The sequence below is a fragment of the Sander lucioperca genome, chromosome 4, assembly GCF_008315115.2.
Source record: "Sander lucioperca isolate FBNREF2018 chromosome 4, SLUC_FBN_1.2, whole genome shotgun sequence".
NCBI lineage: Eukaryota > Metazoa > Chordata > Actinopteri > Perciformes > Percidae > Sander > Sander lucioperca.
In genome coordinates this window covers 13,079,811-13,092,957 of record NC_050176.1, presented here as the reverse complement: position 1 = coordinate 13,092,957, position 13,147 = coordinate 13,079,811, and the positions used below count along the sequence as shown (strand labels likewise).

At 38.3% G+C, this 13,147-nt stretch overlaps 1 protein-coding gene across 2 annotated transcripts; it reads right to left on the bottom strand.

Moving 5' to 3' along the window:
• Positions 1–3,176: 3,176 nt before the first annotated feature.
• On the bottom strand, positions 3,177–8,853 carry LOC116042621 (keratin, type I cytoskeletal 19-like). 2 transcript variants are annotated; one of them, XM_031288897.2, is made up of 9 exons: positions 8,443–8,853; positions 7,262–7,390; positions 6,905–6,987; positions 6,508–6,664; positions 6,169–6,330; positions 5,911–6,036; positions 5,063–5,292; positions 4,454–4,494; positions 3,177–4,337 (listed from the first exon to the last, which is right to left on the bottom strand). In XM_031288897.2, exons 1-9 carry the CDS (start codon positions 8,842–8,844, stop codon positions 4,231–4,233), a joined length of 1,437 nt encoding a protein of 478 aa, XP_031144757.2. In that variant the 5' UTR covers positions 8,845–8,853; the 3' UTR covers positions 3,177–4,230. The 2 variants fall into 2 exon arrangements, with proteins under 2 accessions (XP_031144757.2, XP_031144758.2); XM_031288898.2 differs by having other exon boundaries at positions 4,298–4,337; positions 5,059–5,292.
• Positions 8,854–13,147: the final 4,294 nt, after the last annotated feature.

Sequence of the window (13,147 nt, the reverse complement as noted above, 5' to 3'; positions counted from 1 at the left end):
TAAGACACCGCAACACTGTGAAAAACATGCTTCACCGTGATAAACGAGCGAAAGACTGAATTAATCTGTTTTCTGTAAATTGACAAAAGTTGTGAGAATAGATCACACTTCGTAAAATATAATGCTAATGCCCTAACCCTAACACATATTGACACACACATTGCACAACTTGCAAATAGCACTTTAGTAATACATGCAAAATAGAAATATGCAAATACATAGGACATTTAGCTTTCTTGACATTTTAATAGTAACTGGCAGGCAGCCATTTTTCCTCTGGCGGTAGGCAACAATTGCATCAGCCCACATATCACTGACTATCATAGAAGTCTCACTGCTCTGTAGGTCACAGACGATTCAGTTGGAGAATATGACTTGGGGTGTGGATACGGTTGAAATTTAAATGTTTTAAAAATTGTGAAAAATGGCTGTTAAACATTAACTTATTTTAATTGTTTTAACCTATAGCTAATCAGCATCGTATGTTTGTGTGATCCCAACTTCTACAATCTATTAACTGATTTCACAAGTCTTTAGTCTTTAAATGTTGCACAATTTAGTGTGTGTAATGTTAAGAAGGTTTGTATTTAACTTAATTGAATAATTATTGCATTTACTTACTCAGTTGGAAAAATGCATTTTATCTTCTACTGCAATTGAATGACATTAATTCCTTTGAGAAACCAAACAGAAATTTCACATTAAATTGCCCATTTAGGCAGCAGTGATCTAAAGGTAGAGAAGTGGGCTTGTGACCAGAAGATTACTCACACTGCTCGAGGTGATTTTGAGCAGAGCACTCCCTGTTGCTCTGGTGCTGCTCAGTAGCCTCCAGTTAGTTGAGACTGTGCTTGGACAGTACGGAGTGTGAAGCAGGCCATTGTTGCTGAAACGTTTTCATTCAGTTTGCATTAATAGTCAGATTCTCTTGTTTAAAGATTTTTGAAGTAAAACACAAAAGTGTTAGAACCTTTATATATTGTTTTAACACTATTACCTTTGTATACACCTATTGTCTTAATATGCTTCCTTGATGTTATCAAGCTACACTTTATAGGTAGACAAAAAACAAAATGATATTTAATTGTAATATAATGTTTCGCAACAAATATACTCTGTATCAACCTTTGCTCTGATTAAAAAGGGCAGAGTTGTTTATGTGAGCTGAGTGATTCATGGTGATGGTATGTGTATGTGTTAACAGGGCAAGGTGTAACTGCGGTTCTTGTGTGTGAAGCAAAGAATGAATGAGGTATGCATGCTTTTTATGTGTATCCTCCATTCACTAAAAGGGATTTTCAGCTTTATAGCAGATATGATTAAACATATTCAAACCTCTCTGCAAACTAATTGTTTTGTTGTGCTCTGTATCTTGTGACAATCTGCTATGCAATGCACATGGCTTGTGTGGGAGATGTAATTGCACTTAATCTTGCACGGCCTTTGCCAAAAAGACAAATCAATCAGGTCTTTCTGACACATTTACTGTGTCACATACCCCATTCACTTTCGTGTGAACGGGAATGACTTCTCAGAATGCAAAAGGCCCATTCAAGTCTGAGTACGAAGTGCCCCGCTGACACATATAAGTGTAGCTTTTGGCGTACACAGTATGCTCAAAATGCGCTGCGACATGAAAATAAGCCCAGAATGCTTAACCTGGGTGTGTAACTGCCACGCATGAGCCAACACAAAACAATATCTCCCTTTCTATCTCATGTAGGGAGTGAGGTGACTCACCGCAGCATCATCTTTTTTGACAATGCTCGTCTGCCTTTGTGTTTATTCTATTTCAGGCTCAGACTGGTTTCTGTTGGATCTTGTGATGCCCTGCAGGTATGAACCGCACCTTTTACAGCAGTAATCTATGCAAAACCTCGGATGTTCAGATGCACTGAGGGATTTGGAAATTTACAAGAGAATTCTTGATTCAGAACTGAGCAGATTCATGTTTTCTGTCATTAACAAATATAATAGTAACCAACACATTTATTGTCTCTTTGATACTATGAGTTAACTTCACTCAACTGAATGAAGAGCCCATGTGCACAACATTAAGCACTTAATTGTTTGTGTTGTGCTATAATAATGATAAATGCAGTCAGCTGAGGGAAAACCTCTACTCATGTGATGCACACCACCATGAAGTAACACGACCTAGCGTGTTTTGTGTATTTCTGTAAATCAAATATCCACAGAGTTGATGCAACCGTAAAGAGCACAAGAGTGCTGTCCCCTCTACAATAACAGCTGTTGAATGCATTCATGGAGATTGCGTGTAGGCTACTGTCTATATCTGTATGTGGCTATGTGTTGCTATGTGTATATCTGTATGTTTCTATGAACTGGCTGTGAAAACAAATATCCCTCAGGGATAATAAATCTAAATCTAATGTGCAGGGAATTTTCTCATCCTGTATGACAACTTTTTTACTTTTACAATGAGGCATGAAGTTTAACACCAGGAGGGCGAATTTAACGTTAGGATTTCAATTTAAACCGGGACTTTTCTGTATGTATGTTAGGTGCAAGTTGCAAGGGTCCAACAACAGTACACAATGTTTTTTTCTTAATCTCTATGTCTTGTCTAGTCATGCACAATCATTTTAATTGTAGGGTCTAGACAGTGAGGGAAATTAATCTGCTCCTCTTTGCCTAGACTTGACACTGCTGCACAAAACTGCAGAAACAACAAGTTCTAATTACATTTAATAGCACCGTTGATAAATAGCAATAATGTGTTAATAGAGTGCTGCACAAAAGCAGTGAAAGGAAGGAAGTCTTTAAAGCTGAGTCATTCTGACCAAGAGATTAACTCTTTAGGCGGCTGAATCACCGATGTTTGGAAGTCTGTGCTTGATTCAACTCCACCCAAATGAAGAAACTTAGGTGAGTTGTAAACCTCACAAAACCAAATCTACACTTTTTTTTCTGTGAAAATCATATTATCACACATGATTATGTCCCTACAATGTACAACATGGCATCAATATTGTGCCTTGATTTTGTGCTGTGGATTATTGTTTATTGTCCTGTGACTAAAATAATTGTGTTTCTTAATGTGTCTTGTGCAGCAACAAGCAAAATACAATCCACAAATGTCGAGGACTTTACATAGATAAAGAGAAGGTGACACCTAGTGGGTGTTAGTGAAATTACACCCGAAACCTTTTCAGTTAGAATCAATGTCAGATGTTGCTTTATTTTTGTGTATGGTTGTGATTATTGGCAAAGTATCTGCACAGGGAAATTACAGGAGGCCCCAAGCTTGAGCTTCAGACAACAACAACAACATCATTGAGTTTTTGCCAATGAAAACCCCATGTTCAAACTATAATCCACCTTCCTGGATTGTAATACACATTTGTGATTAAGAATATACATGCTTTCTATTTTTTTTTCTTCATATTTTGGTCTCACACTTATCAGAGCGAGCATCTATCAGGGAAAAATCATCACTGGCTGCAACCTTGCTATATATAATTGCAATCGAAAGAAAAGAAAGAAAATGCCAAAGCTTTTTGAAAATATATGTGATTTGTGTGGGAACTATCTTGGTATATAAGAGGGGTGGAAGTAACAAAAATGAATTAATAAAATGGAGGTGATGATAATGCATGTGAATTAAAAAAACAGAGCAGTAAAAATGCATGTGAATTGAAAACTTTAAAGTGTTTGAATTAATTTAAAGCTGATTTGATTAAAACGGTCATGAACGGAGCCATGTTTCATAATTTTCCCCGTCTTACATTCATCATTCATCATTCACAACATGAACAGGCTGAAACAGTTTTCTCTGATAATCAGCTGGCAATCAACTTTTAATTGGCAATGTATCACTTTTTTTCTCAATTACTCTTTGTTACTTCCACTCTTATTGAGGCCAATTTCCTTAAATGGCAATTTTGTGTTGTGAAAGATGAATGATGAATGTAATACGAGGGAAAGTATGAAACATGGCTCTGTTCTCAATATATCACGGCCGTTTGAATCAAATCACTTTTAATAATGTATCACTCCATTTTTTTATTCACGTACATGTTCATCTCCTCCATTATTACTAATTAATTTTGTTACTCTCCCGCTCATAGGTATACGGCCAACTTAAATTACAAGTTAAACGCTTTAAAATTTAAACTAACTACTTTAGTAAATTATTCATTAAGCAGGTATTATATGATTTAGCTAGGAAATAAAGATAAAAATGTAACTTTAGCGTCAGCAGAGGTATTACTGTATGTCCTCCACTTGGGTGTCAACACTGGAGGACACCACCTTCCCATCAACAATCTCCTCCACGATGGTCTTCACTCTCCTCTCGATGTGGGGTTTATGCTCTGCAGAGGTTGACAACAAACATAACACATCATGTGTGCAATGAGCCAATAGTCAATGATATTGTTACAAGATCAGAAAAGTTGGTTTGGTTTTGGTGAATGATTGGGATTCTTACCTTCCACTTGCACTTCCACAACCTTGCTGATGACCACAGCCCTATGGAGAGAGGGAACATTATTTTAAAACACTAGTACAGTGCCCGCTCCAAATGTGCCTGTTTGGAACGGTCCGATTGCTTGGCCTGTGGTATTGCTGCTTGTAGCTTTCTCCAGAACCATTGTACCCCAAAATTTGTTACAGAAGGACCCCAACGCACCTAATATTCAACTCCACTATATAGACTACTACTGACTTACTGTGTACTTTTAATTCAGAGGAAAGCATTGTACTACATTTACCTGACAGAGAACAATGCAGATTCAGATTTTACTAGCAAAATATCACAATTAAAATGTGGAGTAATCACAGCTATATTGTGAAGGATAGACATGCCTTTTCATTGAGTTTCCTCTTAGCAAAATGCTCTGAGTGAATTTAAGCTGGGCTTTTATGAGATATTTCAAAGACAAACAGACACACACACACACACACACACACACACACACATATATATATATATATATATATATATATATATACAGAGATTTCCCCATTTATTAGAGAGATATTGTATTGCTTTAGCTATTGGCCTGCTACTTTCACTTTAAAGAAATTAAACACTCACTTTTTCTGTTCATAGCTCTCCCCCTCCAGCAGCCTCCTGTACTCAGCGATCTCCAGTTCCAGCCTCATCTTGATGTCCAGTAGCAGGTTGTATTCGGCTTGCTGCTGCTCCAGAGAGACTCTCAGCTGCTGCAGCTCTATCTCCAGCCTGTTGATGGTTAGCTGCTGCTGACTGAGCTGTACGCTGTATCGCCTGTTCACTTCTTCCTTATTCTGCTGCAAGCACTGAATCTGCAGGATAGACAGGAAAAACTATTAAAAAGAATTGCCCCGACAGGAAATGATAAAGTTATAGCTTCATGATGTAGCTGCATAATACTAAATTAAAGAACTGCCCAATCAAATACATGCAAGCGCACATTACTAGTATGAACGCAGTATTTCTACAGCTTACCTCGCGATCCTTGTGTTGAAAGATAAAATAGTTACTACGGGACAACTTGAGTTGTAAAATCCTGTCTGGATCCTGAGTATTACAATTCATCATGCAGTGTTTTTAAACATGTGCTCTATTACTTCAACTGAACACAGGACTGTTTTCAGACTGAATCCTTACTAACCCAGCCTTTTATTCACTTCAGATAAACTTTGGCATATAGTTTTGCATTGAACCCTATTACTTACATTAAATGTGCATGTAGGAAAGGATCTTGGAAATCCCATTATGAACAGGAGGAATAATTACAGCAAGCAAAAAACGGTTTCAATGTAAATATGGGCATGGGAGTGTTGTTTTAAGACAGACTTGAAAACATGTGAATCAACCTTATACTGTATAATAAGTACAATCAGATAACACTGTACAGTGAAAGTGTGCTCTTGCATTCTGTCAGTCCATTTGTGGCCTACCTCTGTGAGGATGCTTTGCCGACTTATCTCCAAAGTCTGGAGGGTCCTCTTCAGCTCTGACAGCTGCGTGTAAAACGTCTTCACTTCTGTTGTACATGTTGTGATTTGAGTATTGAGAAGCTCCACCTTGTTTTACACACACACACACACACACACACACACACACACACACACACACACACACATATACAATAAATATCATCACATTGCCATGTCTACATTTTTTACATTTTCAGGCCCATTGCTCTCCCGTCTCACCTTAGATTGGAACCATTTCTCGAGCTCTTGCTTGTTCTTCACCACCATAGCTTCATACTGCTCCCTAATCTCCTGCAGGACCAATGTCAGATCAACAGACTGTGTGCTGTCCACCTCTACGTTAACCATGCCAGTCTGCTGGATTTTCAGCTGCCGCTTCTCCTGCAACATGGACACATTTTTATCTTATACAGGTGTGTGAGTCGTGGATGCCACCACACCAACAGATGGCACCATTGTACTTAGAAACAGAGCAGACAGCGAGCCATCCTGCTATTTTTTTTTTTCTTCTTCTTTTTAAACACTACAACAGGAGGCGTTTCTCTGAATGGTTCTTACTTCCTCGTGGGTTGTCTTCATGTAGACCAGCTCCTCTTTCAGACCTTCTATCTGCACCTCCAGGTCACTGATGTTGAGAGTCATGCTGTCTCGGACCCCTCGGAGACGAAACACATCGGCCTCCACCATCGTATGCATGTTCAGCTCCGTCTCATACCTACAGAAGGAAGTTAATTGAATGAGTGAAAGAAAAAACCTCCACCTACGTCTTCATTATCTGTGCTGTTCCAGTAGATGACGTACATGTTATTCCAAGCCATATTTTTTAACTTTTTGCAAAAATGACAGACTACAATAACAAAACTGTCTTGAAATTAGTTTTAAAATATATACAAATTAAATTATTGGAGGCTGCATATGGATTTCAGCATGATTCAAGGGAGGAGGGTAAACCTACTTTATTTTAAAGTCATCTGCAGCCAGTTGCGCATTGTCAATCTGCAGGATGATACGTTGATTGTCTGAGTGTTTCCTCATGATCTAAAAGGGGAGGGGGGGTGAAAAAATGATGGCTTGTTTTATCAGACAGACTCATCATTATATTTATATGCTATTTTAATACAGTAGCAGACACCAAAAAATGACAGGGTATATTTCAGAAACATTATTTTCTACAGTGGGTTTCTAGTTTGAAAGCTAGATAATTAAGTGTTTACGTGTCATATATGCTTTTTCTGTGTTTCTTGTATTATAGAATAGTTTAGTTAGTTATATATTTTTAAATGTGTCATGATGTGTAAAATGTGAGCGGTACCTGAGCTCGGAGTTCAGTGATGGTGGCGAAGTAGTTGGTGAAGTCACTGGAAACAGAAGGAGCTTTCTTCTCATAGAACTCTCTGATCTGCAGCTCCAGCTTCCTATTGGCTGACTCCAGCGAGCGCACCTGCAGACAAAACCACAGTGTGACGCATCACGCAATGACAGATGACAAATGACAGATGTGTCCATTTATAAAATGCATTAGTTCTAGCTCGTTACTCCTGAGTGGCGCTTGGAAGCTAATTTTTTTTTCCTGGGTGTATAATGGCCAAATATATTTCCAACCTAACTAAAACATTGTGCCATTTACATTTTATTTTCACCATGAACCATCTGATCTGTACTAAAATCTTTTACTTTATTCTTTAATTATTTTAAAATTATGTAATGTACTTATAGCCTATCAAAAGTAGTATTGCAGAGTAGTAATGCAGAAAGCTTCATTGTTTTGTATTACTCACTGATGCATTCATATGTAAGAAGCATTTTAATGTCGTAGCTCTATCAAGATGGACCTTATTTCAGGTAAAGGTATTAATGGGTTTCCACCACTGCCAACCCAAATTTCTGGAAACCCCTAACCTTTTTACTAATCTTTATACGATCAAATTAACTTACCAAAACAGTCTTGATCCAAATAAGTTAATACAACAAAGTCTTACTGTATATTTATTCAGATTTGAATATTCTAAAGTTTATCTGAAGCTAATATGAGGGAAGAATAATGTCTAATTCAAACTGCTGAAGCCTTATATTAATTCCAGATACACTTGAATAAAATATGATAATAATATACATATACATATGTTTGCACAGAACGAAAGCTGTTGATTTTGTCCCACATCCCTTACATTGAAAGTGCATTAAGAAGGGATCTGTTAAAGGCCAGTGTGAACAGGAGGAATTATTATAGCAACGAACTTGCTTTAAGACTTAAACAATTGTGAACAAATCCTTTAAAGTTTACCCTTTGTGGGTATGCGTGAGGACAGATTATATAGTGTGTTGTGTGTTCATCAGGCATTTTATTATGAGGAGCAAATTGAGCCACTGCCAAATAAAAATCATTCGTGTATTTAATGCAGATAGAAAAAAAAATGTTATAATAGTCTAAGAACAAGTCAAAGGAATGTGCAGCAATGTGAAGTTAACATGATGATGATCATCATGGCTTACCTTGTCCAGGTATGATGACAGGCGGTCGTTGAGGTTCTGCATGGTCACCTTCTCGTTGTTGATCACTGCAGTCTCCCCGTACGGGGTCAGCGACCCGGAGGAGGAGAAGGCTGACTGGGAGATGCGGGTCCCGTAACCTCCCGCGCCCCCGTACACGCTGGGCGCGCGCCTCTGCAGGGCCCCGGTGGAGATGAGGGTCTTGCCGCCTCCGACCAGCTGCACCCCCTTGCTCAGGCTGATAGCGCTGCCACTGGAGATGCTGTGGGCGCTGTAGCTGCTCTGGCGGCTGATAGAGACCGACATGGTGAGATGAGGTGAGATGATGGAGGTGAGCTGACCTGAAGGTGATGAGCAGAGCTGGAGAGTCTCCGAGGAGTGCTTCTGCCTGTGACAAGTGGCCATTTATAGGACTGAGAGGACGAGACAGCCTGGCCCCATGCCACAGCAAGGTGTGGTATGTTAATAAACAAATGTTTTTTTTGTTTGTTTTTTTTTACTAACCTGTGTATTCAGTGGCATTAGTGACGCTGTGTTGAAGACAGGTTGAACATCTAGTTTGGCAGCTTACTGGATGGTTACCTGATATCCAGACAGGCATGAAGATAATTGTTTTTCCTTTCAAAGTCTGTTATACTGAGGCTGTGAGGCTGTGGCAGAACGTCTGCTCAGGCATTTCTAACCACACACAGTGTAGACAGCCTGAGAGAATTTCTTTAAAGTGACACTATGACGTTTGATAGCAGACACAATTTTCCTTTTATAAATAAAAAGTTGAATTTATAAGCAATACAACAAAACATTTCTTGATTCGCTACATTCAGGGGTTTCGTGTTTACGGCCTTACTTGCTGCTTGGTGGCTAATGTTAGCTTCAATTAGCAATTAACTTCTGTGTAACTGACATTACTGAGCCAATGATCTTACTATTGCTGTGTCTCAGTTCACACACTTCTGTTTTTTTAATTTGCTATTTTGAGTGCAAAGTACGTTCAAACTGACGAAGTGTAGCGAAATGCAGAGCACTATGAGTACCAGGATGGTGCACTCAACAGTCAAAAAGTGGTGTGTGGAACGCTCGTTAATATAATACATCCATGGAATGCTGGCCACTACTATCAGGGGCGATTTCAGGATTTTTTAAGTGGGGTGGCACAGGGGGGGACCAATAAAATACAGCATAGAAAATACGCTTAGAAATTTAGGAAATATTGGATAGGATAGAACAACATAATGTAATTCTGTTAAATAAAACATTACATTCATTATTAGTTTCACTTGTTTTCATTTTAAACAAATTGTATATCCGAATACAATACACATTTTCTATACTATAGGCTCAGTCTGCCACTTGGGGAAAACAATTCCAGTGATGGTTCCATGGTATCAGACTTTTGGATAGTCATCATGGAAACATTAATTAGTCATGTGGCAAGGGCTGGGAAAAACGGCAGAACAGGTAGCCAAGTGACAGTACTCTGATTCAATGGAAATCACAGTTGTCAGATTGACAAGACAGTGCAGGCAGTGTGGTTGCACTGGGCCCATGGGGTCAGGGGGCCCGTAGACAGAGCGAGTCCTCCAACAATGTGTTGGACAGACACACCTCGGAAATACGCACTCTAGAATTGGATCGACACAATTTACACCAACGACCTATTTTGGATTCAAAACTGTGATTTTAGCTGAAAGGAATTCAGTGACACATCGCTGTTTTCCAAGATGCTGTAGCTGCAATCTGCAGACTTTTATCCATGCAGGCATTCTCTGAGAAAGACCATTAACCATAAAACAGGAAGTAACACTGGTTGGAGGGGCGTTTAAATGAGATTAACCCAGAGCACAGCGGAGTTCATGGTGATTAATGGTTTCATAACATCCACACTCTCCCTGCAGCTACCTGTACCTGCACCATCATTAGTGTCTTCATCAGAGAAACATGTCAAAGGAATGGCAGAGAAACCAAGATGTGTTTTTAACCATCACAAACTGGTCTTTTTAATTGCTTTCTGTTTAATTGAAGATTGAAGATATTTATATACTTTCCAAAGAAGCACATGGTGTAGACAAACCAGTTAGTAGTTATATCATTAAGGGGAAATAACTTTCTAAGCATGACTAGGAACTCAACGCCCAAAAACAACACGCCCAAAAACAACAAACCCAAAACCACACACACACATGCACGCACGCACGCACACACAAGTGCGCACATATACGCACCCATACACACACACACACACACACACACACACACACACACACACACACACACACACACATACACACATACACAAAAATTACAGTCACACCTTTTTCTTTGAAAGTTTATCAAACATTTGGCAGAATAAAAAGTCCTGAAGTGATTGACACAATAATTTAAATCTGCTGTGGACCGCACCCATCAGAGGAAAGTGACAGCGCTTTGCACGCCACTATTTTGTGGCTTTCACTCACATCCAAATTTAAGTTTACTTTGAAAAATCACTCTTTTACAGATACTAGCTCAAATTTGTATTTAGTATCATAATCCAAGAGTTTGTTATTCTTGGTTTCATGTGAAGCACAGATTAATTCAAAATAATTCAGCAACTCGTTATTACAGTATTTGGGTTATTAAATAGCTCATTTTGTATGAGTAACAATGTTTTCATCCCAATCTCAGAAAATGGCATATAGTCAACCTATTTCACTTCTTTTTTACAGCAGTAAATCATTTTTTCTGTCATCTGTATTGAGTACTTTATTGTGGATTACAGTTTTTTTTGCAAATGCTAAACGACAGTGGTCACAACTGAAGCCACAAGTGCAAAACTCTAACTACAGTCTGCATTACCAACAGTCACCTGAGCTAAACAGTTCACATCAGCTGCAAAACTCATTCCAAACAACACAACTCTTCACACAAGTCTCAAAACAGGCTCAGTGCAGCCAAACACTATGAACAATCCTCATCGAGATAACACACATTGTCACTCAGAACACATCGAGTAAAAACTCAACCATCAAACACCAAAACAGAAATTAGAAACTTTTCATCTTCACAGTTTGAATAATTTAAGTGACTTCACACAAATCAATATTTTCTTTAAAGAAAAAAAAAAATCTTCCACATGAAATTTCTTATTTTACAACACCGCTTTTTTTAGGTAAACAAGAAGGAATGAAAATCAGCAGTTTGCTTCAATAGATTTTTAGATATTTTTCCTTTGTCTGTAGTAATTTACATCATTACTGAAAAATCAATTCCTGTAATGTTATCATTTACTGTAAGGATGCAATTCTCACCCGTTTGTTCGGTGGGAAATTCAAATTACAGATGCAACTGTAGATCTTTGCAGGTTGGGTTGCACCCTCAACCCTTCCTCTCTCAATGAGAGACCATGATTCACAACATGGTTTATAAATGTAGCCCTTATTTCATCGGAAATTACAGTATTACATGACACCTGCTTAGGCCTGCAGCTGAAATTTCAAATCAGCAGTGTTTGAAATGCACCAGCTGAAATCCATTCTGTTTTGAATGTGTGTGGTTACAGTTTTTTTTCCAATTGCTAAAACACAATTTTGCAAACTAGGCTGGTTTTATCAAAATACTTAACACAATTCACAAAACCACACACCCAAACTGCAAAATATCTCATATACCCGGCAAAATGAAGCACTGCAACCAAAACTACATATAGCATTATCAAAATCAAACTTTTGCACCAAATGGCACACACTTCATTCATATTACCAGATTTTTGTCTAATCAACTACACACTGTTGGGCATAATGAAAAGCACTCTCATATTTAGTATGCTTTGCCATAATACTAAAATAGTTCAAATTGTAGAAAATTCTTCAGATTGTTCACATGCACAGAAATATTTGCAGATACACATACATGCTGTTGAAACATTATTTTTTTTACCAAACAAGTCAGTGCAACATATGCACAGCAGATACAGTATATCTGCATTGGACTGAACAAAAATATGCACACAAAAAACAGTAAACTGAAAAAGAAAATTGCAGAAAGAAGTTGGGCTGCACTCTCTGTCCAGTCTGTCGCATTGTCAGCCCATGGTTGATGACATGATCAACTAAGGTTGCTCTGATTTCATTTGAAAGTTGTTGTCTTCTTTGGCCATGAACTCCTCTAACAGCTCTATCCCTACCTCTCACTCTTCCTCCCCCTTTCATTCTCACCCTCCCTCTTCCTCTCTCTGCAACATCTTCCATTGTTGTTGTAAAAAAAAAAAAAAAAGGTGCTCACCTGTGGTCTTTTCATAGTGCTTACTTCCTGATTGAAGTGGTAACAATTAACCATTGAGGTGTTTGGCCAGATGGCATATGTATTGGCCAATTAGCTCATGTAGTGGCAGTGTTTTGAAATGGCAAACATGTGACTTTATGTCAGATTGCTGTGTCTTATGCATAGAACCGCGTTCATTGCATTTAAAAAGTGCCATTTTGAATTGCAAAATGTGTGTAAAGCAGAAAATGTGTTCAGACTTTTGGAGACTTGAGAAGATGTTTTGCTCTCTGTGTGTCAGTTTAAATAATTGTGCTATGCATGTCATTTTACAGTAATGTGTTAGCAATTGGAAAAACAGTTTTGACAGCAGTTTGTTAGCATTTGAACAAAGTACTGGAAATACACAGTGTTGTGCAGGTTGTGGTTAAAGCCATTGGATAAGTGTGTAGACTTTTGAAAACCGTGT